The 26,368-nt window shown below is 41.5% G+C and overlaps 1 protein-coding gene across 2 annotated transcripts; it reads left to right on the forward strand.

Moving 5' to 3' along the window:
• Positions 1–143: 143 nt before the first annotated feature.
• E2f5 (E2F transcription factor 5) lies at positions 144–26,293 on the forward strand. Of its 2 annotated transcripts, none has more exons than XM_090339013.1 (8): positions 144–374; positions 14,860–14,969; positions 15,519–15,680; positions 17,287–17,330; positions 18,955–19,019; positions 19,810–20,077; positions 24,170–24,217; positions 25,678–26,293. In XM_090339013.1, exons 1-8 carry the CDS (start codon positions 144–146, stop codon positions 25,785–25,787), a joined length of 1,038 nt encoding a protein of 345 aa, XP_090195139.1. In that variant the 3' UTR covers positions 25,788–26,293. The 2 variants fall into 2 exon arrangements, with proteins under 2 accessions (XP_090195139.1, XP_090195140.1); XM_090339014.1 differs by having other exon boundaries at positions 24,173–24,217.
• Positions 26,294–26,368: the final 75 nt, after the last annotated feature.

Consider the following 26,368-nt stretch of genomic DNA (forward strand, 5'->3'; position numbering starts at 1 on the left):
CCCTGAGTCCCCGAGGGCGCGCGGCGCACCTGTGGCTGCTGCAGGGAGCGGCGTCCGCGGAGGAGCCCGGCAGGTGGCCGCGGGCGGCGGAGCGCGGAGGGCCTCCTCCCTCCCCGACCACCCCCGGTGCAGCCGGGAACGCGATGGCGGCGGCCGAACCCGCGAGCTCCGGCCAGCAGGCGCCGCCGGGCCAGGGCCAGACCCCGCGGCCGCAGCCCTGCGCGCAGCCTCCGCAGCCGTCGCAGCCGCCACAGCCGCAGCTCGCCGGCCTCGGGGGCGGCAGCAGCCGGCACGAGAAGAGCCTGGGGCTGCTCACCACCAAGTTCGTGTCGCTGCTGCAGGAGGCCAAGGACGGCGTCCTGGATCTCAAAGCGGTGAGGCGGGGATCGGGGGGGGGGGTGAGGGCAGCCGGGGGCCATGTGGCCTCGGATGCTGGGGTGGGGGGTGGGGAGGGTCCGCGACCACGATGGCCCCGACGGGGCCCCGCCACCAATGGCGCTGCGCTCTCCACAAAGAGCCCCGGGACCTCGGCGCGCCCGCGTGGCTCTGCCTCCGCGGGGACTCTGGGGAACCACCGGGTGTCGTCGTCGCCCCGCGGCCACCTGTGGCCCGAGGCTCTCGAGGCGGGGCGTCCGAGACAGCCCGGGGACTGAATCCCTTAGCCGTCCGCGTCTGGTACGTTCAGTGGGGTTCGGCGGAGACCTTTAATTAAGTCTTCGTGTCTTCATTGTTGGAGACCCGGGGGGTTGGGGGGCGCTCCACCTCCCCGCATCTAGGGAAAGCGTGGATTAGTTCCACACCCGCCCCGCCACAACCGTCACTTGATTTTGTTCCGACGCCGCCCCTTCTCCGCTGGGAAGGGACGTGGGTCTGGCGGCTCCGCGTGACCTCGGAGGTGTGTGACGGTCAGGCCGGGCCCGGGGCGGGGCGCCGCGGGTGCCGGAGACCTCTCCGGGCCCAGCCGGCTTTCTCCCGCTTTACGGGAGCGTGCGCCGCGCGTGCTTCGCCACGGCTCACAGGCTTCTCTCCTCCCAGTCGCAGCCCGCATCCCAGGCTGTGGGGGGGTGGACGGCGGGGTCTAACCGTCCCCCGCTCGACTCGCCCCGGGGTGGGCGGGGAGGGGAAGAGTGTGATCCCTGGAATTCAAATGCACCGAGGAGGAACCACCCACCCGAGAGGTCGTCCAGTCTTCCCGGGGGTCGGCCGGCGTCCCCTCCGGCTTCTTACGCGGGCCTCACCTGCAGTGTGGGCCTCGGGACCACCTACCTGGCTTAGGGGAAGGAGCTCGTGCCTTCTAGCTCTGGAAACAGCATCTCCGCAGGAGTGTTCCCATCACTCCCTGACTGAAGGGACTGGGAACTTACTCCCCAACTCTGGCCTTCCTCTCTTATGCAGAGGTAGCCCAGAGGAAAGGGCTCCTTAGCCCTGCCTGCCCCCCCACCCAGGACTAGTAGATTAGTTGATGTTCACTAAGCTGACTGTGGAATTGTCTGAATTGTACACAAATGAAGTAGCAGATTTCACATTTTTTGAATGGAGTTTATACTTTTTTTAAAAAAATGTATTACTGGATTTTTTAAAACACCTTTTGGTTTTTTATTTTTAAACCTTCCATGTTTTCTTCTCTCTACAAGTGTTTTGCTTTTTAAAAAATTGTTTCTTGAACTCAGGGCCTGGGCTCCGTCTCTCTGAACTTTTGTGCGCTTCTGTCTCTCTGAGCTTTTAGCTACACTTCCAGCTGTTAGGTGGTTGTTGGAAATAAGAGTCTCACAGTTTCCCAGCTGGCCATCAACTATAATCCTCAGATCTGAGCCTCCTGAGTACTTAGCATTTATAGGTGTGGCCTTAGCATTTATACGTGGCCTTAAAAGTGTTTAAATGGCATTTATAGTATTTACACTGTCGTGAATTCAAATGGGTTGTATTTAAATAATTTCACTAGAATGTTACCATAAAAAAAAAAAAAAAACTGCGCCGGGAGTTTGGCCTAGTGGTAGAGTGCTTGCCTAGCATGCACGAATACCCGGGTTTGATTCCTCAGTACTACATACATAGAAAAAAGCTGGAAATGGTGCTGAGACTCAAGTGGTAGAGCTCTAGCCTTGAAAAAGTCCAAGGACAGTGCTCAGGCCCTGAGCTCAAGCCCCCCCCCCCCCCCAAAAAAAAAAAAACTTGGGTTATTACAGTTATACAGATCACAGTCTGCTATTTAAAATCAAACTAACCTATAGCTTGTGACTTTTAGTGTAAGAAATCTAGGAAGTTTGGGTTTTTCAAAATAAAACTGAAGTTTAAGGATATTTCCCTCCATTTGCCTCCAAGTCCACTGGAACTTTACCCCTGCTTGACCCCTACCTTCCTTGCCTTTGTCCTTTTCCTCTGGGGCTCTATAACTCCTCTGCAGAAGGCACAGGCCACCAGTGACAAGTGGAGTGTGATATTTCAAAACATTGTGGGGTTTTATTGAAGGGGGGTAAATCTGTCCTTCACCTTCATAAACTTCTGTAATGATAGTATGCCTCAATGCTAGTAATTATACTTTCGAAGACTGTTGTGACTATTATTCCTTTCCTGTGTACAAAATGCATTTTTTCTTTCTTCCTTCCTTCCTTCCTTTTCTTTCCTTTCTTTCTTCCTTCCTTCCTTCCTTTTCTTTTCTTTCTTTTCTTTTCTTTCTTTCCCTTCCTCCTTCCCTCCCTACCTCCCTCCCTTCCTTCCATCCTTCCTTCCTTCCTTCCTTTCTTTCTTTCTGGATCATGGGGCTTGAACTCTGCCTGCCTGGGATTATCCCTGAGCTCTTCAGCTCAAGGCTACTGCCCTCTCCTTGAGCCAAGCCCCACTTCCCATTTCTACAGGTTAACTGGAGATAAGAGTATCAGGTCCTCCAAGACATGTGAAAGGGTATCAATGTATGTGAATTAATGCACCTTCTATCTGGCAAATATCATGTAACCCTTTTACTAATTACAATAAAAAAAAAAAAGAAAGGCACCAAAAAAAAAAAAGTATCAGGTCCTTTTGTGCCCCAGCTGGCTTTGAACTTTGATCCTCAGATCTCAGCCTCCTGAGTAGCTAGGATTACAGGCATGAGCCACAGTAGCTGGCTTACAAAATACACATTTTAAGTCAAGCACAGTGACTTACACCTTCTAATACTAGCTTTCTCTGGAGGATGAGATCCAAGGATTGTAGTTCAGAGCCAGCTGGGCACAAAAATCAATGAAACTCTTATCTCCAGGTAACCAACAAAACACCAGAAGTAGTATGATATGGAGGTATGTATGGTTCAAGTAGTAGAGCTCCAACCTTGAGCCAAAAAGCTAAGTAACAGCTCTTGAGTTCAAGCCACAGAGCATAAAAAGAAAAAACTTTCCATAATGTATGCCGGGCATGAAGTAACTGGTCACTGTAAATTTCTTCTAATTTGAAATTATAAGGATATATTCTTCTGTTATCACTTTGAAAAATTAACTTACACTGTTGAAGAATAAGATTATAATGCTGTATCTTAGTGTCTCAGTATAGTCTGGTGGAGATGAGTAGTTATAATTGAGAATTTTGACTATAGTTCATTTAAGCTGTGTGGTTTGCTCTTATTGCTATTATATTTCCTGTTATATATTGAAAGCTTGACATAGGCTTGCATGTAGTGCACTTGTCTAGCATGTAAGAGGAACTGAGCTCAACCCCAGAACTATAAAAACAAAACAAAAATGTTTACTAGATGCTAGATGTTTTGATCTCCTACATAAATTTCATCCTCTTAACACCTCTGGGCCTAAATTTCCCATTTTAGCTGAGGATACAGCTAGGCTAAGTTAAGCAATTTGACTAGTATCATACAGTCAGAATTAATATTTGAAGCTAGACCATTTGGTGTTATTCTGTTTGCCGTACTGTTCTTCAGAGTCCTAAAGAATAGAGTTGTTTAAGTGTCGGTTTGTGGAAGAGTGTGGAATTTTCCTTGTGAGGAAGAATGCTTGATTATCTTTACTCCTTTACCTGTGCTAGGAAAGATACAGGATACTGAGCTCTTGCATTGAAAAATGAATGTATTGATGGCAGATTCCACATTATCTAAGAAGTGAAACTAGGATATTTTTTCACAGCTGAGAATTTGAAGATGTTCATAACTGGAGAGTTCAAATGTTCTGAAAATTACTAATAAATACAATTTATAACTGAGTTTCTATGTTTTATTTGCCATTTTGGTGCTAATCTTGAACGCTTTAAAGCATGATCTAAGTTATATATCTTAATATTTAGGTTAATATGATAAAGTACTTATGATATAAAGGTCTTTCTTATGTCATAGATCCCTGACTCATACCAGTTAAGATAACTTTGATAATATACCCTAGATGAAATAGTCTGCGGTTTTAGTTTGGTAACACCAAGCTAACTTAAGGAGAAGTACTTAGGTAGGTAACCCAGACTTTAGTGATTGCTTCAAAGTTCTCAGACAATTCTACTCCTGGGTTTATACCCAAAGAATTGAAATCAGAGTCTTGAACAGCTATTTTCCATCTATGTTCACAGCTACATTATTCCCAGTAAAAAGGTGGGAGCAGCCCATGTATCCATCTGTGGAGAAGTGGGATATACACACTGCTTGTTTGAGGTAGCTAGGGAAAGAGAGAATGGAAAGTGTTTAATGTGTTATAGGATGAAATGTGCCCCCTCAAATTCATAAGTTTGAGTCCAGTAGTTATGCTGCATGGTATTTATCCAAAAAGGAATTAAAAACTTAAGCTGTGCATGGAGATTCATTGTTTTATTCATAGTAGCTTAAGTTTAAACATAATCAAGATGTTTTCATTAGAAAAATGAATAGATTGTGGTTCACCAGATAGTGAAGAATTAGTGCTTTTAGTGCATGAATGACTAGGTTGGAAAAGGTCATGGAAGACAGGCATATTATATTACTTGGTCTGGAAAGGCTGCGTATTTTAGGGCTCCAATGAGTAACATTGGATTTTCTATAAAAGACAAAGCTGTGGAAGGCAGTAAAAGTCAGTAATTGCCAGGGCATGAGGGCCAGAGGAGGGGATGAACAGAGGGAGATTGGAGGAGTGTGAAGACAGTGAGACTTTGCTCCTGTGGTGGAGACCTTGTCATTATCCACTTGTCCTCTGCAGAAGCCATAGGATTTGAATGACTGATTAACAAACCCTCTGGTGGGAAAGGTTGATGGCAGGGGGGAGGTTGTGCATGGGAAGCACAGGGTAGACAGGAACAAGAACTCCTCCTCTTCCTCCTCCTCCTCCTCCTCCTTCTTTTTCTTCTGTTTTTTACTATACTTGGCAAAGTTCAAAACATATAGGAAGCTGGGTGTGGTGGCTCAAGACTGTAATCTGAGCTACTGATGAAGCTGAGATCTCAGGATCCAGGTTCAAAGTCAGCCCAGGCACTAAAAAAGGCCAGGCACGATGGCTCACACCTATAATCCTAGCTACTCTGGCGGCTGAGATCTGAGGCTCAAGGTTCAAAGCCAGCTGGGGCACAAAAGGATCAGTTATCTCCAGTTAACCTCTAGAAAGTGGGAAGTGGGGCTTGGCTCAAGGGTAGGACGGTAGCCTTGAGCTGAAGAGGTTGGCCTGGACAGCACCCAGGCGGAGTTCAAGCCCCATGACCGCCCCCCCCCCAAAACACACACACACACACACACACAAAAACTTATAGGACTGGGAGCATGGCCTTGTGGTAGAATGCTTGTCTAGCATGCACAAATCCCCAGGTTCCATTCCTTGGAACCATACACAGAAGAAGCCAGAAGTGGTGCTATGACTCAAGTTGTAGAGCACAAGCCTTGAGAAAGCCAAAGGACAGTGTCCAGGCCCTGAGTTCAATCCCCAAGACTGGCAAAAAAGCAAACTGTATGCATGTGTGTGTGTAAATATATATATATATATCATGATACATCCAAAGCAGAAAAACATATTTATACAAATACATATGTATGTATATATTTCTTGTGTGTTTGCAAGTCCCTGGGAACCTCATGCTGGTAATCCTACCTACTCAGGATGCTGAGATCTGGTATGCGCCAACTGGTGCCCAGCTTTTAATGTCTTAATATATGTGTGAAAGGGAGATTTTTTTTTCTTTTCTGGTTTTTCTTCCATGAGTTTCCCCACTAATCAAGTAGCTTGCAAATTACAGAAAACATGAGAAAAGGTTAATACGGTCTAGAATAAAATCTATGTAGTATGACATCACCCTGAGAATGGTGTTGCAATAATTTCTAGTACTTTTCTAATTTCTTATACCTTTCCATAGCTGAAAATTAATTTTCCCAAATTACAATTGTAATGGCTTTATAATTTAGATCTATTATTTTACCCAGAATTAATAAGCATTTTTGTAAGTGGGTATGTAAGTTGTTCCAGTCTTCAGTGAGTATGAGTTAGCCATGGATGGTCCCCATACTTCTTGAGTGGCTTCCAGCCCACAATGTGGAGAAAGTCAGGAAATGGGCACTTAACATACTTTTTATATGGGTTGGAATCTTCCATGAACTCTGGGGGTTGGTCGAATTCATAGTAGGCTTGGAGGTGCTCTGAGAACTAAGGAACACAAAAGTTAGATGGCACTGAGTTATATTAAAATGTAAGGATTTGAAGACACCTTGTTCCTCTCCTATATTAAGAACATCCAGACGTCTAGAAGGCTCTGCTGTCTGCCCTGCCCTTCCTCCCTTTTGAACTGTTCCTTTCCCATTAGGAGTCTATTCCCATAGTGCCTTTCCACCCTCCACCACCCACATGCTCTTCCCTCTTCACGTTGGGGCTTCGGTACAGGCCTTTCCTTCTTCACAAGAGGAGAAAACACTCATGCGTGTGCACGCACACAGGCACATACACATACACCATTAGTCTGAACTCTCGACTCAAATGTGTTCTCTTCTTGGATGTTTTTTTTTTTTCTGTCAGTCATGGGGCTTGAACTGTGAGTGTGGGCGTTGTCCCTGAGTGCTTCAGCTCAATGCTAGCTAGCTCTCTACCACTTGAGCCACCGTGCCACTTCCTTCTTGGATGTCTTGATAGGTGAAATAATGACCCCTGACCTGTGTGAACACACAGGAGTTAGGTGAACATTTCTAATCAGCTGCCTTTTATATGGTGAGAGTTTCCTGGACATTGTGATCACAAAGTTCCTTAAATGGAAAAGAAGGGAATAAAGAGCTGGAGCCAGTCAGCTGGCAAGATCAAAGCAGCTCCTCTGTTTTAGAGGATCCTTCTCTTTCTAGAGGAAAGGACATAAGTTCAGTAAGGTTCCTGAAGATAGGAAAGAAAAACTTTAAAAAGGATTAATTACCATATAATTTGTTGTACAAGCTAACAGTTCTATAAATGCATGCTGATATTCTATCAACTTCACCCCATCTATCAACATCCCTCCTTCAACAGTAAATTATTATGCAAGTACTATGCAGTATTTATCTCTGTATCAGCCACCCCCCACTCCTCCCACCCCTAAGAGACGCTGCTTTACTTTCCTGTCATCTATTTTATTGATTGTATTTTAATGAGAACAGTCCCCTATATCATCTTCTCTTTCCCTGTCTCATCCTCCCTTCTCATTTAACACTTTATGCCAGCTTCATACATGGGTGCAGTCTATTTCTGTATTGATTCTCCATCATTGTCTCTCCTAACAGACTCACAGTTACAATCAAGTGCCATGTCGCGTACGCATGTGTATATGTATGTCTTTAAAGTCTCTGTGACATGATTTTCTTTTACTTTATTCTGTTTTATACATATCATATTTTCTTTATCCATTTCTCATTTGTTAGGTGGATAAACAAATTTTTCCAGTGTGTGTACAAGGGAAGAAAACAGCCTTCCTAATACATTAAGTTTTAGCTTAGACCCATTCCAAACTTCTTATCTACAGAGTCATGAGACAATACATAGGTACTGTTTTAGAGAACTAAATGTGTGGTGACTTGTGACAACAGAAATAGAAAATTAATATAAATGTTTTTCTTGGTTCTTCCCTCAATCTAAAATGGTTAAAAAGGTTTATTCTTTTTTAAAATATTCTTTTTCTAAACTAACTGCTCTTTTGCTTACCATTCTTAAACCGAACTAGTAATTATTTCTTCATTTGTTTGCTTGGTTTTTCCTGTAGCCTAAGTGCTCTGTGAGGTAGAGAATTTGTCTTGTATATTACCAGTGTACACCCAACCCATCCTTTGCACTTTCATTAGATAGATGAGTAAATGTGTCTCAGTGTATTCAGTTTTGCAGTAACAGAAATTAAAGGCTGGGGACATTAACAAATAAAAAGGTGTCCTTGGCTGTGGTTCTGTGTCTGGAAGGTTGGATCAGCATTGCACAGGTATTGTGGTGAAGGCCCTGAAACGGCAGTGTGTGGAAGCAAAAATGTGGAGTGCCCTTAATTTATGTCATCCTGCCCTCCAGTACTGATTAGTCTCGTAAGAGCCAGCACTCCAAGGACAGCATTAATCCATTCACCACAGGGATGCTGACAACTTGAATTCCTCCCACTTGGAAAGTTTGGAGGACACGGTTGGTGTCTAGTACACAGCAGACTGGATTTTGACTAGTTTGAGTAAAGTGAAAGGACACTGCTAGCCAGCGAGGCAGTGTATGCCAAAGCCAAAGGGCCAGAGAAAGAAATGTGTACATTTCAGAAATTGTCCGTCAGATAACTGCTAGATATCAAGAGGATGTTGTGTTGTTGGCAAGATTATAGGCCTCAAATGAGGTAGAGGCAGTAGAAATTAGAAGTGAAAGGTTCATATGGTAGAAGTGACAGAACTTAGGTGTTAAGTCTGTGGAAATAGGAAAAATCACAGATGACGGCCACATATATACTGGTATGGTTAGCTGGGTGGGTGGTGGTGAAGTTATAGAAAGGAAAGGGTATTCTAGGAAAGGTAAATCCACTATCCATTTATGTCAGTAGGACATCCTAGACATGTCTGGCAGCCTGTGGGACTTAGGGATTTAGAACACGAGATAAAGATTGGGGCTCATTTGCTCATTTACTGAAGCAGTTTACAGAGGAAGAACGTGAGGCACAGAGGCTTTGAGAGCCATCTAGCTACTGGGTCCTGTCTCAGAGCCCATAGTCCTCACTCATCTCTGTGCTGTGCTGCCAGCAAAGTGGTAATGTCAGGGGTAGAATAACAGGTATGCATTTAATCTTCCTCTTGATTTAGAAAGGTAACACTGTAGGAGTGTTTTCCAAACATGCCTCCATTAAGAATGTAGGCAAACAAGACTTTCAGATTTCACAGTAAATGGATTTCAGAGTTCCAGTACAATATTCTTAGTTAAATAGACAATTACCAAATATTAGAAAAGTACTCTGGTGATTTGAGTAAGAATAGAATGAAGTTCATTTTTAAAAGCACATGAGAAGTTTATTGAAAAATAAAAATTAGAAAAAAAATTAAGCCCTCATGCATTTGAAACTGTGGGTAGAACAGCAGTAACGTACCACTGCACAAAACCACCAGAGGCTTTGTGAGAAGCTGTTCCTTGGGGTAGGGCGTTGAGGGGACTGAAACACTTATGTACTTAGTGCGGCTGCTGGAGGGAGCCCTTTGTAAGTTATTTATTCATTGGTATTTAGTTTCCATGTTGATTCAATGCGTCCAACAGACCCAGTGAAAACACAGTGGCCTCCTCCAGGAATTCTTTCTTTTTGCCTTCACCTCAAACATTCTTGTATTTTCTCTACCTGTTGGAACATTTTATAGCTCGACTATAAGTTTCTTTTTTTCTTTTGGAGCTGGGGTAACCCAATGCATTGCCCATATGAGACAAGTGCTTGCCCTCACACTCCTTCCCAGCCCACTTGATTCCTTTCTTCAACTTCATCCTGTAAGGTGTCCACTGTAGATCTCAAAAGCTTTTTCTTATTGTTTATGAATTCAGTTTATTCAACAGTAGTTGAATTAAATGCTTGGAGATTAAGATCTCTGCTTTTTTAGACCATTTTTTTAAACTAGTCTGTGAAGTCTACTTAACATACCACGTACATACACATCACATTTTCAATGCATTTATGTAATATATATGTATCAAATTTACTTAAAGTTACATAAGGCCACTTGAAGGTGTTTTGCTACAATTTGTTTTCATGAACATATCATTCAGGGCAAGTTCAACTTTATGTTTACTATAAAATGAGAACATTTAATTTGCCCAGCTTCTGTATTAAGTTAGATAAAGTCTGTGAAATCTTGTTACACAGTTATCCTATTTCTGGTATATAAAAGGTCCTAATTATTCACTGAAATAAAATATTCTATGCATTAATTATCTGTAATAGTGGTTGAAATTAGGTAATAGTCCAAACCTAATTAGGGATAAACCAGTGCACAATAATACCATATGGCACAAATTCTTGTTAAAATATTTTATAGGCAATCATGGTTTCTCACTTGGGTACTTCTGCTTTATATTCCAGTGGTGTTAGTGGTATAATGTATATGTTTTCTGACCCTTTTCTCCTTTTTTTGGTGGTACTGAGATTTAAACTCAAGGACGTGGTAGGGAAGTGTTATACTGCTTGTAGCATGGTTCCAGCCCTTTTTGCTCTCATTTGTCAGGTAGAGAACTGCTTTTTCTCAGGGACTCTGATCCTCCCATGTAGGTGAGATTTCCCACATGCATCACCACCACTGGGTGTGAAGATGGGCTACCACTGCCAAACAGCTTTAGTCAAGTTCACCAGTGTTCTTTCCAGAGACAAACACTGATTGGCTCTTGGTGACTTCCCTCCAAGCAGCACATGACACGGTTGTTTTTCCTTACCTTTTCTTCTCCTGGACTCAGCAGTGGCTTCCCATTTCACTTCAGTGTCAGGTTGCCCTTCATTTCCCACATCTGGAACACAGGACTGCTTCAGAGGTGATCCCTGAGCTCCTTTGCTTCCCTTATTCTCAGTGAATCTCCTTACTGATGTCTACCAGATTGATGTTCGTAACATAAACCTAAACCTCCGCACTCCCTAAGCTGCACAGTGTCATGATAGTGATCAACTTGACTTCTTCTCTTGGCTATCACAGTGTTCCTAATTTCTAGGATCTCAGACTTACTCTTCTTGTATCTTTTTTTACATTTATAACAACTTAATAGTCATAAAAAGTCACTCAGGAAAATGTCTATGGAGTTATCCTTGACTTCTCCCTCATGAACTACATACAGCATGCAATTCCTTCAACATATTCCCAAGATCCCAGGCTTCTCGCCACCTCACCCCACTTATCTCTCCAGACTAGCTATCTCCTTCTCCTGACTGAATGATCATTGCTGGCCTTCTCATTGATCTCATTTATTTTACCTCACCCCATCCCCCTTCCACCAGTAGAAGATTTTCCATCAAAAATAGGAAGTCAGACCTGGATGCCAGTGATTCATGAATACAATCTTAGCTATGTAGGAGGCTGATTTCTGAGGGTTTCAATTTTGAACAGTTTGAAGCCAGCCCAGACAGACAAAAAAAACCTTTATTAACCAGCAAAATCTGGAAGTAGAGCTATGGCTCAAGTGGTAAAGTGCCAGCCTTGAGTGGAAAAAGCTCAGCAAGAATGAGGCTGGTCCCTAGTTCAAACTCCAATACTGACACACACACAGGCACGCACACGCACACACACACACACACACACCCCACCACCACTACCACCCATGTATTCACAGCCTCTCAGTAGCTTCCCATTTCACAGAATTAAAACCTTGAGTCTTGATAATGGTCTGGCATGTCCCAGTCCACTTATCTCCCAGACTTGATTATCTCCTTTTCCCCTAACCCATTCTTTTTCTTCTTGTTATGTTGGGTTCTGTGGCTCCCTGTCTTGTCATAAGGCACTGAACACATCTCACCTCTCAGAGCTCTGTGTAAGTCTGTGTTTTCATGCTGCTTACCATGTGTTCTAACCAGAGTACAGTGTGCTTCACCAGCTCTTGTGTGTGGGGTCACTTGCTCCACTCAGCATAAGTGCTACTGAATCATATCTAGAAATACTTTAACAGTACCTTCCTCAGGCCTACATTCCCTCCAGACATAATTATTTGTATATTATTAACTTCCCTCCCATCTTTGAGGTAGGTAATTTAAGAGCTTGTTAGAACTAATGTACAGGGAGAACGTTTTCAACTTAAGGAAAAAAAAAAAAAAAGCTGAGCCAGGCACAGTGGCTCACACCTGTAATCCTAGCTACTCAGCAGGCTGAGATCTGAGGATCAAAGTTCAAAGCCAGCCCAGGCACAAAAGTACCTGAGACTCTTATCTCCAATTAACCTCTAGAAAATGGGAAGTGGGGCTTTGCTCTAGGATAGGGTGGTAGCCTAGAGCTGAAGAGCTCAGGGACAATGCCCAAGCCAGGTAGGAGATGGTAGCCTTGACCTGAAGAGCTCAGGGACAGCGCCCAGGCTGAGTTCAAGCCCCATGACCCACCAGGGGGGGAAAAAAGCTGTCACAATTTAAAAAAAAACAGTATGAAACAGGGTTGGTCCATATATCTACAAACTCTTACCTATAATCCTGTATTGATGACGTTGGCTAAGACTATCTCATACAATCCCTACAGTTCTATTCCGTGTATGTTTTTATTTTATGAAAGAGAACATGAGGCTTGTTTATGGCACCAGCTATAGATAGGCTGGGGCAAGATTGTCTTTCCAGGAGTCTAACTTTAGAACTTACCTCTGGAGAATACTAACACTGCTGAAGTAGAAGCCTCTCCTGAAACTATAAGATGTGTTTCCAGGGGCCGGGAATTTGGCCTAGTGATAGAGTGCTTGCCTAGCATGCATGAAGACCCTGGTTCGATTCCTCGGTACCACATACATAGAAAAAAAGCTGGAAGTGGTGCTGAGGCTCAAGTGGTAGAGCTCTAGCCTTGAGAAAGTCCAAGGACAGTGCTCAGGCCCTGAGTTCAAGCCCAGGACTGGCAAAAAAAAAAGAAAAAAGATGTGTTTCCATTTTTATGCTTAAACAGGAAAGTATTGAAGAAAAGTATTGAATAAATAATTTTTAGTTTTAGAAATCAATAAGTACATCTTGGGACTCATAGGTAGTAATAAATACAAACAGGATACTTAAAAAAAAAACACAAAAACATTGTGCCAGAAGTTAAATCTGATGGCATTTTGCCTAATGGCCTAAGACAGCTTTTCTAGTCCATTAATGCAGACATATTCTAACACCAAGCCTAGTGAGCTTGTGGTGGAGGGTGCTTGCCTGTGTAAAATACATAGCTACCAACAGCACAGGGCCAGAGCTGGGAGGGCTAGAGAGAGCCTCTTCAGAGGAGAAAGAGGTAAGATCTCAACTCCACAGTCTCATAGTAGTTGACTGTTGAGTAGACTACTGCTCTTCAGAAACACAGTAAAGAACACATAATGAAACTGTGCCTGGTCCTAGGCCTACTCTTAGTTTTCTGGGTCTCTAGAAGAAGATGCCAAGTCAGACCTATAAACCTCAGAGAGCCCATTTTCAGTTCCTCTGCTTCTCTGATACATGCTCTTCTCCTGCCCACTGACTGAGCTGAGTCTTCTTTGGAAGATCCGAGAGGATAATAATAGAGCGGGTTGAGGTAGCCTGTGAATCACTGAAGGCTCCACATGATTGCTGAGTAGAAGCTCCTCTCTGTGTCTGGCAGGTCTACTTTGCCATCCTGTGTTCTTCTGGGTATTTGTAGGAGCCACTTCTGTGGAATCAAGTAGAGATGTCTTAGGTGCACGGGGAACCAAGTCTGTACTTCTAAATATACTGATCATTGGTTTAGATGTGCTGAAAAATGTCAGCAGGCACATAAATAGGCATTAGCATGAATCCTAAAACGGCTCACCATTCAAAACAAGACTGTAGACTCATATACTAAAGAACAATAGGTAACCTCATTGAACTTCTTTTTGTGTTACTAGAAAACCTATTAGGAACTGTTACTGATTAGAGGACCTATACAATGCTTTCAGATTCATTCATACTGTGGCAGCATGTAATATTTGTATTGATCATGTCTAATGTAAATGAGACTGCCAAGCTTTTAGATAATTACTAGGACCACAACTATGGATTTTTCTTTTTCTTTTTTTTGTTTCAAGTTGTTTTATTTTTTTTAATTTTTTTTTTTTTGCCAATCATGGGGCTTGTACTCAGGGCCTGAGCACTGTCCTTGGATTTTTCCTCAAGGCTAGTAGTGCTCTACCACTTGAGCCACAGCACCACTTCCAGCTTTTTTTTTTATATATATGTGGTACCAAGGAATCGAACCAGGGTCTTTGTACATGCTAGGCAAGCACTCTACCACTAGTCCAAACTCCAGGTCCATCTATGGATTTTTCTTACTGATTTTCTGCTGTCTGTTGGAGTGATTCCTTTTCACTCAGTTTAGAAAATATAGTTATTAAAATATCACTGAGAGACAGAATGTTTCCCTCATTTCTTAATTTAAAAAATGGCAGAGGTATAAGCATTGTATATAATATACAGTTAGGGCTCTTTTTAGAGCCCTTCTCTGATCATGAACAGAGAAGCCAATAAGAAGTGACAGGAAGACAATTAGTGGCTCCTGATTAGTGAAGTCTCTAAGAGGACACAAAGTGATCACATTGTGTTCTATTTTTTTTGTGGGCTTGGTGTTATGACCTTAATTTTTCTCCCCATCCCAACATCTGCCAGCTTTGAGATGGAATGATTTCTTTGGTATTTGCGAAGTCTGGCAGGTGCTTTGAACAGGTCTAGCTATTGTTCTCAAGCAACTGAGTGGGTTATATTTGGGAAAGGACTCCCATGCTGTGAACTAAACAATCCATTTGGGCTTTAAAACATGCACTGCACTTTATTTCACTGTCTCTTGTTTTTCCTGAACAGGCTGCAGATACTTTGGCTGTTAGGCAAAAAAGAAGAATTTATGATATCACCAATGTCTTAGAAGGAATTGATCTGATTGAAAAGAAGTCAAAAAACAGTATCCAATGGAAGTAAGTTGCCAATCAGCACCCTATTCTGACATTTCCTTTGCTCTGTAACTATGGAAATTTCTACCATTTCCATCTCAGCATGAGCTAGAGTCACCTGGCAGAATTTTTATAATTGGACTGTACTTGTCAATAAATTGTCCCCAAACAAGTGTTTTTGAAGTTGTGGTATATAAGTATTGTCAGTATTTGGTAGGCTGGTCATGGGGCTTGAACTCTGGGCCTAGGCACTGTCCTTGAGCTCTTCACCTCAAGGCTAGCGCTCTACCACTTGAGCCACAGGGCCACTTCCAGTTTTCTGGCAGTTAGCTGGAGATAAGAGTCTCATGGAGAGTTTTTGAGCCTGGGCTGGCTTTGAATCTATATCCTCAGATCTCAGCCTCCCAAGTAGCCAGGATTACAGGCATGAGCCACCAGCGCCCATCTTGCTTGAGAGAGAGAGAGAGAGAAAGAGAGAGATCTGTGTGTGTATGTGTGTGACACTATATTCAAAATTAAGTGATACTAACTGAGCTCTAATCCTAGGGATATTAATTCTCCTATATTTTTAAGAGGTGTAGGTGCTGGCTGTAACACAAAAGAAGTTATAGATAGATTAAAATTTCTTAAGGCTGAAATTGAAGACCTAGAACTGAAGGAGAGAGAACTTGACCAGCAGAAGTTGTGGCTACAGCAGAGCATCAAAAATGTGATGGATGATTCCATTAATAACAGATATCCTTCAAAAGAAGCTGTAGATGGAGCTCTGGAGTACATAGGTGTTTGTAGTGTTTCTTTCACTCTGAAGGTTAATTGCTTTATTCTGTGTTTTCAGAATGAAATCTTATAAGCAGTTACGGTATTTCATGGTATTCTCCTAATTACACTGGTATTTAAAAATTACATTTCAAAGTACATCTCTTGATATTATTCATGTGTCGCTTTAAGGGGGGGAAAATACCATTAGCCAGACATGGTGGCTCAAGCATTTCCATGCTGCTTGGATGGCAGAGTTTGCAAGATTGTGGTTTGAGATGAGTTCATAAGACTCCATCTTGACCAGTAAGTCATAGATGGTGTGTCTGTCAGCTTAAGCAACAGGGTGAACACAGTGGCTGGGAATGGTAGGATGGCTGTCATACCATCAATTCAGGGAAGCACAGATAGGATTTGTAGTTGAGGCCAGATGGACAACAATAACAAAAAGGATTGGGAGAGTGGCTCAAGTGGAAAAGTGCCTACCAGCAAATGTGAGAACCTAAGTTCATAAATCCCAGTACCACAAAAAAAGGGAGGAGTCTACCTTGTTGATAAGATGTAAGTGTGCTTGGAAAGGGGATATGTAAATGTTACCACTAAATGCATAAGTAGTTTTAAATAAGTAGGTTAAATGCAAGGACCCAAAATATTGGAAAATTAATTGACTTGAAAACAAAACATGGGTCCACAATCTGTTATTTTAATCTGGTAGACAAACCTATGATTTTGTTATTTCCATTCTGTGGGTTGGAGCTCCTTACTTAACACTAAGAGAACAAAGAGGTTCTTTTCTTGTGGAGCCCCAAGATCCAAACAGCTTTCCTGCTGTACAAGAGTTTGGACACCTAAAGTCCTCCAAACTATGACAAGTGCATTTGTGTGCGCGTTCGCACGCGGGCACTTTCTTTCTCTCTCACATACATTTGAATTTTTAGGAAATTTTTCTGACTGTCCCTCTTAGATCTGGAACAGTGGGCTCAGCCAAGAGCAGATGAGCAGTGCTGGGCCTCATCTCCTGTCTGTGGCCCATACACCTAGGAGTCCATCCTGCTCTGCCTTCATCATCCTAGAGTACAGAGTAAAATCTGTCAGCATTATTCAAAACTAGCTAGCCCTAAAGTGTTTGCACTTCCCTGCCTTGCTTTTTCCTATATGGCCTGCTATGCCTTCTTTCTCTAGGAGCTATGACATTTTATGGGTATGCTTGGCTCATGAAAAAAAATTTCAAAAAAAAATTTTCTGTGTGGAAGGGTCTTTTTGGAAAGTTTTTTTTTGTTGTCTTGTTTTGTTTTTGTTTTTTCTGGCAGTGATTTCATTATACCCCCCCTCCCCGCCCTTTTCCATTTGCTTCCTTCAGAACCTCTAGTGTGCACTTTCTATCCTCAGTCCTCAAATGATAGCAAAATCAGAACAAAGGATAGGAACGTCTCATGCCTTTATCTGGTTCTTTCTAGACTGAAGACGTGTTTTTTTTCTATCCGGCAGCTCCTTTATGCATTTAGTGATTTAGTTTAGGCCTTCAGAATTATTTGTTAATGCACAGACCCTGATAAATGCTCTTCCTTAACTCTTACGACAGTACATTTTCCTATGTGACTCATGAAGACATCTGTAATTGCTTTAATGGTAAGTACCATTAGCCTTTTCCTTGCATGCTTCTTCTGAGGAGCTTTTTGACTGTAAAGTGAAAGTCAGCCTAAGTCCTAAGGAGTTGGTATTCTGTCTATCTCTGCAGTGTTTTGTTGACATGCTGCCTTTGTTTCTGTTTTCATGGAAATAACTGCTTTCACAGCTTACTCCTGGACTCCATTGCTAGGCACAAACTGAATGTGGGAGGGGACTGGGGAATGGAGCAGAGAGGAATCTAAATCAGAGCCAAAGTCAGTCAGTTACCACAAGGCCTAACCTTGTGTATGATTCCCATCAGCAGTGCTTATGAAACTGCTTTTATTTTATTTTATTTTTTTTTTAAATTGTGCCAGTTCTGGGGCTTGGACTCAGAGCCTGAGCACTGACCTTGAGCTTTCTCAAGGCTAGAGCTCTACCACTTAAGCCACGACACCACTTCTGGCTTTTTCTGTGTATGTGGTACCAAGAAATTGAAATCAAACCTGGGTCTTTGTGCATGCTAGGCAAGCACTCTATCTACCACTAGGCCATGCTCCTGGCCCTGAAACTACTTTTTGAAGTCAGGTGTTAGCCCACCTTAAAACCAGGAAAACTAGTCCTTATCTTATTCCCTCTTCTGCCTCCATGAAGTGACAAATATCATGTATTAGTGTCTATAATGTTAAAATTATAGGAACTGTAACAAGTTCTATATGTATTGAAGCACATTCGTATTATCCACATGGGAACAAAAATCTACCAATGGACCTTAGGAGATGGAATCTGACATTCTGAAACCCTGAAATAGGATCCTGTTAGAAATACAAGAGGACCTTTTGTTCCATTTTGCCATATGAGCTCTAAGCTCCTGGGTTCTCTATTCAAGTTTGGGGAAAGTTTTATTTATCTGCAATAAGAGATCAGTTGAAGAATTTGGTTTCAAAAGTAAATTAATGGCCGGGAGTTTGGCCTAGTGGTAGAGTGCTTGCCTAGCATGCAGGAAGACCTTGGTACTACAAACATAGGCAAAAACCCAGAAGTGGTGCTGTGGATCAAAGGGTAGAGTTCTAGCCTTGAGAAAGCCCAAGGACCAGTGCTCAGGTCCTGAGCTCAAGCCCAGGACTGGTAAAAAATTAAAAAAAAAAAAAAATGTTAAAAAGTAAATTAAAGTCAACCTTTTTCTCTATGCTAAGTTTAAGCATTTCAAATAGAGTTACTTATTTGAGGCAATAAGATTTGAAGAATTCAGATATTATAGAAAACCAAGTGAAAGTCAAGGAGCTGAAATTGCTCTTGTGAACATTAGAGCTAATGCAGAAATTCTAAAAGCTTCATTTTAATCTCATTTAATCTTTAAGGCAAAGTTTGCTGAATGTGTATGTCCCCTCTTTTTATCAAAGTTCATATCAAGCATCAGATTTAAACCCCAGCTTCACACTCCAGAGCTCCTATTTTTCCCCCAATTAATTTTTTGTTATTGTTAAGTAGTATAAAAAGGAGTTACTATTCAATAAACCAGTTTACATCTTGACTGATATTATCACTTTCATCATTTTCCCACCGTGGCCTATTCTTGCCACTGTATTCTATGGTCAATATTATTTTCTACAAATTTTAAACATGTATTTATTTATTTGACTAGGTGACACACTTTTGGCCATTCAGGCACCTTCTGGTACACAGCTGGAGGTTCCTATTCCAGAAATGGTATGTAGTATAAGTAGGGAAATAGACCTACTGACTCCAGAATGTACAAATGTATTTCTTGAGTTGAACATGATCTAACTGAATTTGAACATTTTGAGTTACAATTTTCAAGTTTTATATCTTAAAGTATTAACATCTGATATTTGGATGTCATTATTTTGGTTAAATTGTTGAAGTGGCTGAGTCATTTGGTGTTTTGATGACACATTAAAAAATTGACCTTGTTTTTTCTAGACTAAGGATATCATATGGCCAATAATCTTTTAAACAAATCTTTAAAATGACATTTAAACTAATATAAGAATTATGACAGGAATAATTCAACCATCTTAGGTCTGTAAAAGTATTTTCTGACTTACTTGATTCAAAGAAACTTAACTATGCTGTATATAATTTTGAGGCTTTTCCCCCAACCCTCTTCTGCTACTAGGGCTTGAACTCAAGGCTTAGGTGCTGTCTTGTAGCTTTTTTGTTAAAAGCTGATGCTCTGCCACTTAAGCCACAGCTCCACTTGCACTTTTTTGCTGGCTAACTGAATGAGTCTCATAGACTTTCCTGCCCTGGCTGACTTTGAACAGTGATCTTCAGATCTCAGCCTCCTGAACAGTTAGTTTTATAGGTGTGAGCCTTTGGTACCCAACTTGGTTTCTACTCTTGTACCTCAAATTCCTGAGTTTGTTTTGTTGCATAAATATACTTACTTCCAGTAGTTTTGCCTGTTATAGCTGTAGTGTTTCCAGAGAAATAAGTGTTATTAATAATCCTTTGTTTATATCCAATAACTTCAAAGGGTCAGAATGGACAAAAGAAATACCAGATAAATTTAAAGAGTCACTCAGGACCTATACATGTATTGCTTCTAAATAAAGAGTCCAGTTCGTCCAAGCCTGTGGTTTTTCCTGTCCCTCCACCTGATGACCTCACGCAGCCTTCCTCCCAGTCCTCCCCTCCAGTGATGCCGCAGAAACCCAACATGGCAACACAGAACCTGCCTGAGCAGACTGTCTCTGAAAGAAGCCAGAACCTTCAGCAGAGTCCCACTACAGAAATAGCCTCAGGTAAGGAAAATATGAATATTGGATTAAACATGCTGAATAGCTTTAGTGAATTTGTCAGCCTATTAGCTAATATGAGGCCACATAATCACCTTAATTTAATCACTAGGTATTAATTTAGTACCTCCTGCATACTCATCACTGGAATAGTTATTGTGAGGAACAATTTTAAACAGAGCCTACCTTTAATGTCATTGCCACAGACTAACATATACATATACATACTTTAGAAATAGCTACTCTGGTAAAGATTGTTGAGAATGTACAGAGAGCCAGTCACCAGTGGCTTATGCCTAGAATCCTGCCACTTAGGAGATTGAGATCTGAGGATCTTGTTTTGAACCTAGCCCAAGCAGACAAATCAGAGATTATCTTCAGGTAACCAGCAATAAAAAGCTAGAACCGGGCCGGGAGTTTGGCCTAGTGGTGGAGTGCTTGCCTAGCATGCAGAAGACCCGGGTTTGATTCCTTGGTACCATGCGGTGAGCTCCTCGACCAGCGAGGAAGAACGACCACCACTCGAGGATTCTTCTCAAATCATACTTTAATGGAGAGCCTTTTGGTTGAAGGGAGAGCAGGAAGCGAAAAGGGCTGGGCAGGGAAATGCAGCTGCTTATATACATTCAAGGAACAAGGGGCTCTCTACCATTGGCTACTCTGTTGCTAAGGCCGTTTTGAGACTCGGGATTGGTCACGCCCTATTTCGTCATGCGCAGACTGAAGAGCAACTTGATACTTAGTAACGAGTAAAGGCCTCGCACTCACATACCAAATAAGTTACAAGGAGCGAGGCAGGAAACAGGTGCCATCCGGCTCCCCACAGTACCACATACTGAGAAAAAGCCAGAAGTGGTGCTGAGGCTCAAGTGGTAGAGTTCTACCCTTGAGAAAAATCCAAGGACAATCAGTCCTCTGGCTGGCCCAGGACTGGTTAAAAAAAAAAGCCAGATCCGAGTTGAGGCTCAAATGGTACAGCAGCAGATTTGAATGAGAAATCTGATGACAGCATGAGTCCCTGAGTTCAAGCTCACACACACACACCTGACTGTGCATAGAACTATATACTGCACAAGAGAAAGGTTTTTTTTTTTTTTTTTTTTTTTACTGAGCCAGTAATGGGTTTGAACTGAGGACCTCACACGTGCTAGACAGGTGTTTTACAATTTGAGACATGATCCCAGCCATTTTTGCTTATAAGTTAGTTTTTGGTAGGGTCTTGCTTTTGCCCAAGGCTGACCTCAGACTAATTCTTCTGTGCCTCTGACTTAGAAGTATAGCACCATGCCTGGCTTATTTGCTGAGAATAGGGCATCTTGCTAACTTCTTGTCTGGTCAGACCTGTAACTACGATCCTTCTGATCGTGGCTAGGATCATCAAGTACCAGCACTGTACCTAGTCTAGAAAAGGGTATTTATTTATGGGCCAAAGTTTGCTGCTTTAGAACTCCATTTTTGGATGAAGCCAAGTAACATCTCCCAATCCCCTATTTTGAGATAGTTTTGCTGTACATACAGCTCAAGCTTTCTTCTTCCTAGGGATCCTCCTGCCCTGGTCTCCTGAGTGTAGTATTATAGATATGTCTGGTCTTTTCTTTTTAACGATTTCGATTTGAAGGTTTCTTTGGGGGGGGGGCGGGGGGGACAGCCCTGGAGCCTAAATTCTAAGGGCTTAGAAACTATCCCAGAGGTTCTTTTGCTCAAGGCTAGCACTCTACCACATGAGACACAGTGCCATTTCTGGCTTTTTCTGTTTATGTGGTACTAAAGAATCAAACCCAGGGCTTCATGTATGCTAGGCAAGCACTGGTGAAACACTAAGCTACATTCCTAGCCTCTATTTGAAATTTATTTTGTAAAATTCTTTTATCTTTTTTAAAATTGTTTTATTTTTAAATTCTTTTATCTTTTACTGAGATAAATTGAAATGTGTTTTGATGATTTTTTTTTTTTTAAGGAAGTGGTGCTGTGGCTCAAGTAGTAGAGCGCTAGCTTTGAGCTGAAGCTGGGACAGTGTCCAGCTCAGAGTTCAAGCCCCATGACCAAAAAATTTTAAAAAAAGCTACTATGTAACATAATGACTTTTGCCTTTGTTTCTCTATATTCTCTGTAATTTTTTTAATTGGGAGACTTAGTTTTATGATTTTATACTAATAAGAGACCTTTTGTAAGTTGTTTCACTTATAAAATGATAAATTGCTAAAACAATAAAGCAGGGCCTTAGGTAGGACATAACCTTAACTCACAGATTTATTTATTTTCGTTGTTTCCCTGGAGCCCACTAAATTTTTAGCCACTTTTCTTTCTTTGTCAGTTGTGGGGCTTGAACTCAGGGCCTGGGTGCTGTCACTGAGCTTTTTCGCTCAAAGCTCTACCAGCCTGAGGCACAACCATTTATGGTTTTCTAGTGTTATTTGGAGATAAGAGTCTCATAGTCTTTTTTTCCTACTCAGGCTGGCTTTAAACCATGATCCACAGGTCTCAGCCTCCTAAGTTGCTAGGATTACAAGCACAGGTCACCAGCACCCAGCTATAGCAACTTCTAAGAAAAACTTTACTTTCAGATAAATGAACTAGTTGTGCCAACACATGTCATTTTGAAGGCCACTGAAAACTACATTGTACATCCTAATGTTCACCTTTAGGAGTTACTACACTGCTCTCTCTGTGGGATTGCACAGTAGTTTAAGTAAAGCTGGAAGAGGTGAATGTGGAGTCTTGCATGAGTTCTTGTCCACTTATGTTTTCCCTTTCCTTCCACAGTAAGAAATGCTGTACTGACAAAGAGAGGACTATACAAGGGGAAGGCCTTATAAAGCTTACAATTAATTATAACCTAATTGGGATGAATAAAACAAGCATGCTTTATATGCTTTACTTCAGATACTCAATTACTCCATGGAATTCCAGAGCATTAAAAAAAGAAATCACAGCCTGGAGCAGTGGCTCATGCCTGTAATCCTAGCTACTCAAGAGGATGGGATCTGAGGATCACCATTCAAAGCCAGCCCAGGCATTAAAGATCATGAGACTCTTATCTCTAATTAACCACTTGAACACTGGAAGTGGTGCTATGGCTCAAGGATTAGGGCAGTAGCCTTGAGCTGAAGAGCTCAAGGATAGTACCCAGGCCCAGAGTTCAGGCTCCACCAAAAAAAAAAAAAAATCATATGCTTATCAAGTAAAGTCACTCTGAACTACTTTAGAGAAAGTCTTTACATCAAGCTAATAGGAATCAAGGTAAGGCCTGTGACCAGGAAGTGGCACATTTAGAGCTGTACATCAGAGCACAGGAAGTATGACAAGGAAAGAAAAACAGAAGAGATCATCAGAATCCATGAAGGTTGAAGATTACATGTTCACAAATGTGCAAACATAAAAGAGATGAGAACTTTAAGGGAAGATAGAAGAGGGCTATCCCAGCAGGACTGGAAAGAGGAATGAAGGATGGGGGGGAATGTTTATGCAAAGGAAGTACCACATGTTGAGATCTATTGATAAAATGAACAGAAAGAAGAAGTGGCACTATGGCTCAATGGTAGTAGTAGAGCACTAGCCTGGAGCTGAAGTGCTCCCACAACTGACCCACCTTCCCCTCCCTCCCAAAAAAAACAACAACAGAATAGGAAGTGTTGATTTTTTTTTTTTTTTTTTGGCCAGTCCTAGGCTTGAGCTCAGGGTCTGAGCATTGTCCTTGGACTTTCTCAAGGCCAGAACTCTACCACTTGAGCCTTAACACCACTTCTGGCTTTTTTCTATGTATGTGGTAACCAGGAATCCAACCCAGGTCTTCATGCATGCTAGGCAAGCACTCTACCACTAGGCCAAACTCCCGGCCCATGTGGTTGAGGTTTTAAGTTAAGTGCGCTTTGTAAAACAGAATCAATTTTGGAAGAAGTTTTGTTCTGCATCTTTAGTTTCAAGTGTGAAAGTAATGCCAGATATTTGGGAAAATGGTCTTTTCATAAAGTTCTAATACTATTAAACTTTGCCAACAAAGCCTAGTAACATGATTATCAGTCATATCTAAATAGTAATCATTGTTTTTTACTGTTAAAAATATGGAAACAAATGTAACAAAACCTTATCTCTTTCAAGCAGGGTCTATTGGTGGAGATATCATTGATGAGTTAATGTCTTCTGATGGTAAGTAGTTTAAGTTTAAGCTTTTCCTAATAGAGAATCTATTTTGTAAATGCTTTTATTGTGACCCATATTCTCCCTAATAACACATTATAGAAAATCAAAGGCTTTCTTCTAAATTTATTTTTCTTTGCTTACTTTTTTTTTTTTTTTTTTTTTGTCAGTCCTGGGCCTTGAATTCAGGGTAGGGCCTGGGCACTGTCCTTGAGCTTCCTCAAGCCTAGAGCTCTACCACTTGAGCCACAGCATCACTTGTCCTTGGGCTTTCCTCAAGGCTAATGCTCTACCACTTGAGCCACAACACCACTTTCCGGCTTTTCCATGTGGTACTGAGAAATTGAACCTTGGTCTTTATGCGCGCTAGGCAAGCACTCTACCACTAGGCCAAACTCCTGGCCCTTATCTGAAACCTCATTAGGTAATCCTACCACAGTCAACCATTTTCTACCTGCCAGTATGAAATCATTGAGGCTAACATTACCCACCATGTCATTAGATGCTAATACAAAATTACTATTATTTTTGTGCCAGTCCTGGGAACTTGAATTTAGGGCCTGAGCACTGTCCTTGAGCTTTCTCAAGGCCAGCATACTACCACTTGGGCCATTATTTCCACTTTTGGCTTTTTTTTTAAAATGTACATATGGTACTGAGGAATTGAGCTTTCTGTGTGCTAGGCAAGCATTATACCCCTAGTCCATGCTCCTGGCCTTAAAATTTAATTCTTAAAATCAATTCCCTACAATGTAAAATGAATATATTTCTCTCCTGTTTTTATCTTTGAGTTCTTGAATTCAGAATCTGGTTCCTAACAAATAGAGACTTAGAAAGTGGTATGTTATTGTACAGATTTATTCAACATTTAAGTAGTAGATCATCAATACACAAGAAATTTGTTGAGTAGTTCTGTTTCCTAACTGGTAGTGAAACAAAATACCTTTACCAATGTCTTAAGTCATGTATTTTACAATTAAGTAAAAATGGTCATATAAAACCAGGCTCATACCTATAATCCTCCTTACTCTCTACTTACTCCGGAGGTTAAAAACATCTGAGGATCCCAGTTTGAAGCCAGTCATGGCAGAAAAGTACATGAGACCCTTACCTACAATTAACTACCTAAAAGTCAAAGTGGAGTTGTTGCTCAGTGGGGAAGAGCATCAGTCTTGAGCAAAAATGAAACAACACCCAGCAGAATTCAAGTCTCAAGACTGGCACAGCATGTGTGCTCTCACAAACACACTCAACTATGTTTTCCAGATTAACCCCAATTATGATATTGCCTGTTTTTAGAGGAGAACATCTCATCAACACTGAATGTAAATCCTGATCACTTTCCTGAATTTTTTAAGTCCATGTATAATATAGGAAACCACTTAAACTCAGGGTTGTATCATTTTATGATGAAATGTAACTATCCAAATGTAGACAGAGTCATTAACACTCAATGTTTTTATTTGCAGTGTTTCCACTCTTAAGGCTTTCTCCTACTCCGGCTGATGACTACAACTTTAACTTAGATGATAATGAAGGAGTCTGTGATCTGTTTGATGTCCAGATACTAAATTATTAGATTCCCTGGCCACTTGGGACTGTTATCTACCTCTAACTATAACATTTTAGACTTCTTAATAACCTAAGTATTTAAAATAATGAATGTAACACCTTTTAGTTCACTGATTCTCAAGTGTTCTTTTTAATACTTTTTCTTTTTTTTCTTTTTTTTTTAAACTTCACAAAACTTTATAAGGGCTCTAATGCTTCAGGAGAAAAATACATTTTTTATTCACCTTCCCCATATAATTGGGACTTCAACTTTTGTTCCAGTTGTGAATCCTTGTATTGATTCTTCTTCAGAGAGGAAAGTTAAAGTAGACTTCAGGTCATCAAAAGCAAAAACATTGGCCAAGGGCTAATCAACTTGTCTTGAATTTTTACTGCCACAAAACTATTTTGATATGTCCTTCCCTCCAGATACTCACTGCCATTTATAAGGTGAGGGATGTAACTGTTTCAGTGAACAGAGTTTGTGAAGTGCCTTCTATTTTAGCACTTTAAGTTGATCACATTTTGTTGACTTCTGACATTCCACTTTCCTAGAGCCTAGGAAAGTTCTGTTTATGTAGTTTAAAAATGTGCCAATGCCTGTACATT

Source organism: Megascapheus bottae, chromosome 9 (genome assembly GCF_031878675.1).
Source record: "Megascapheus bottae isolate mThoBot1 chromosome 9, mThoBot2.hap1, whole genome shotgun sequence".
In the NCBI taxonomy this organism is placed as follows: domain Eukaryota; kingdom Metazoa; phylum Chordata; class Mammalia; order Rodentia; family Geomyidae; genus Megascapheus; species Megascapheus bottae.

Excerpts from the sequence above, each read along its gene's own strand:
- E2f5 (XM_090339013.1), top strand. The coding sequence starts at position 144 with ATGGCGGCGGCCGAACCCGCGAGCTCCGGCCAGCAGGCGCCGCCGGGC. Across the intron at positions 15,681-17,286 it reads GATGATTCCATTAATAACAG|ATTTTCCTATGTGACTCATG; the intron begins ATATCCTTCAAA and ends TTACGACAGTAC. Across the intron at positions 19,020-19,809 it reads AGGTTCCTATTCCAGAAATG|GGTCAGAATGGACAAAAGAA; the intron begins GTATGTAGTATA and ends ATAACTTCAAAG.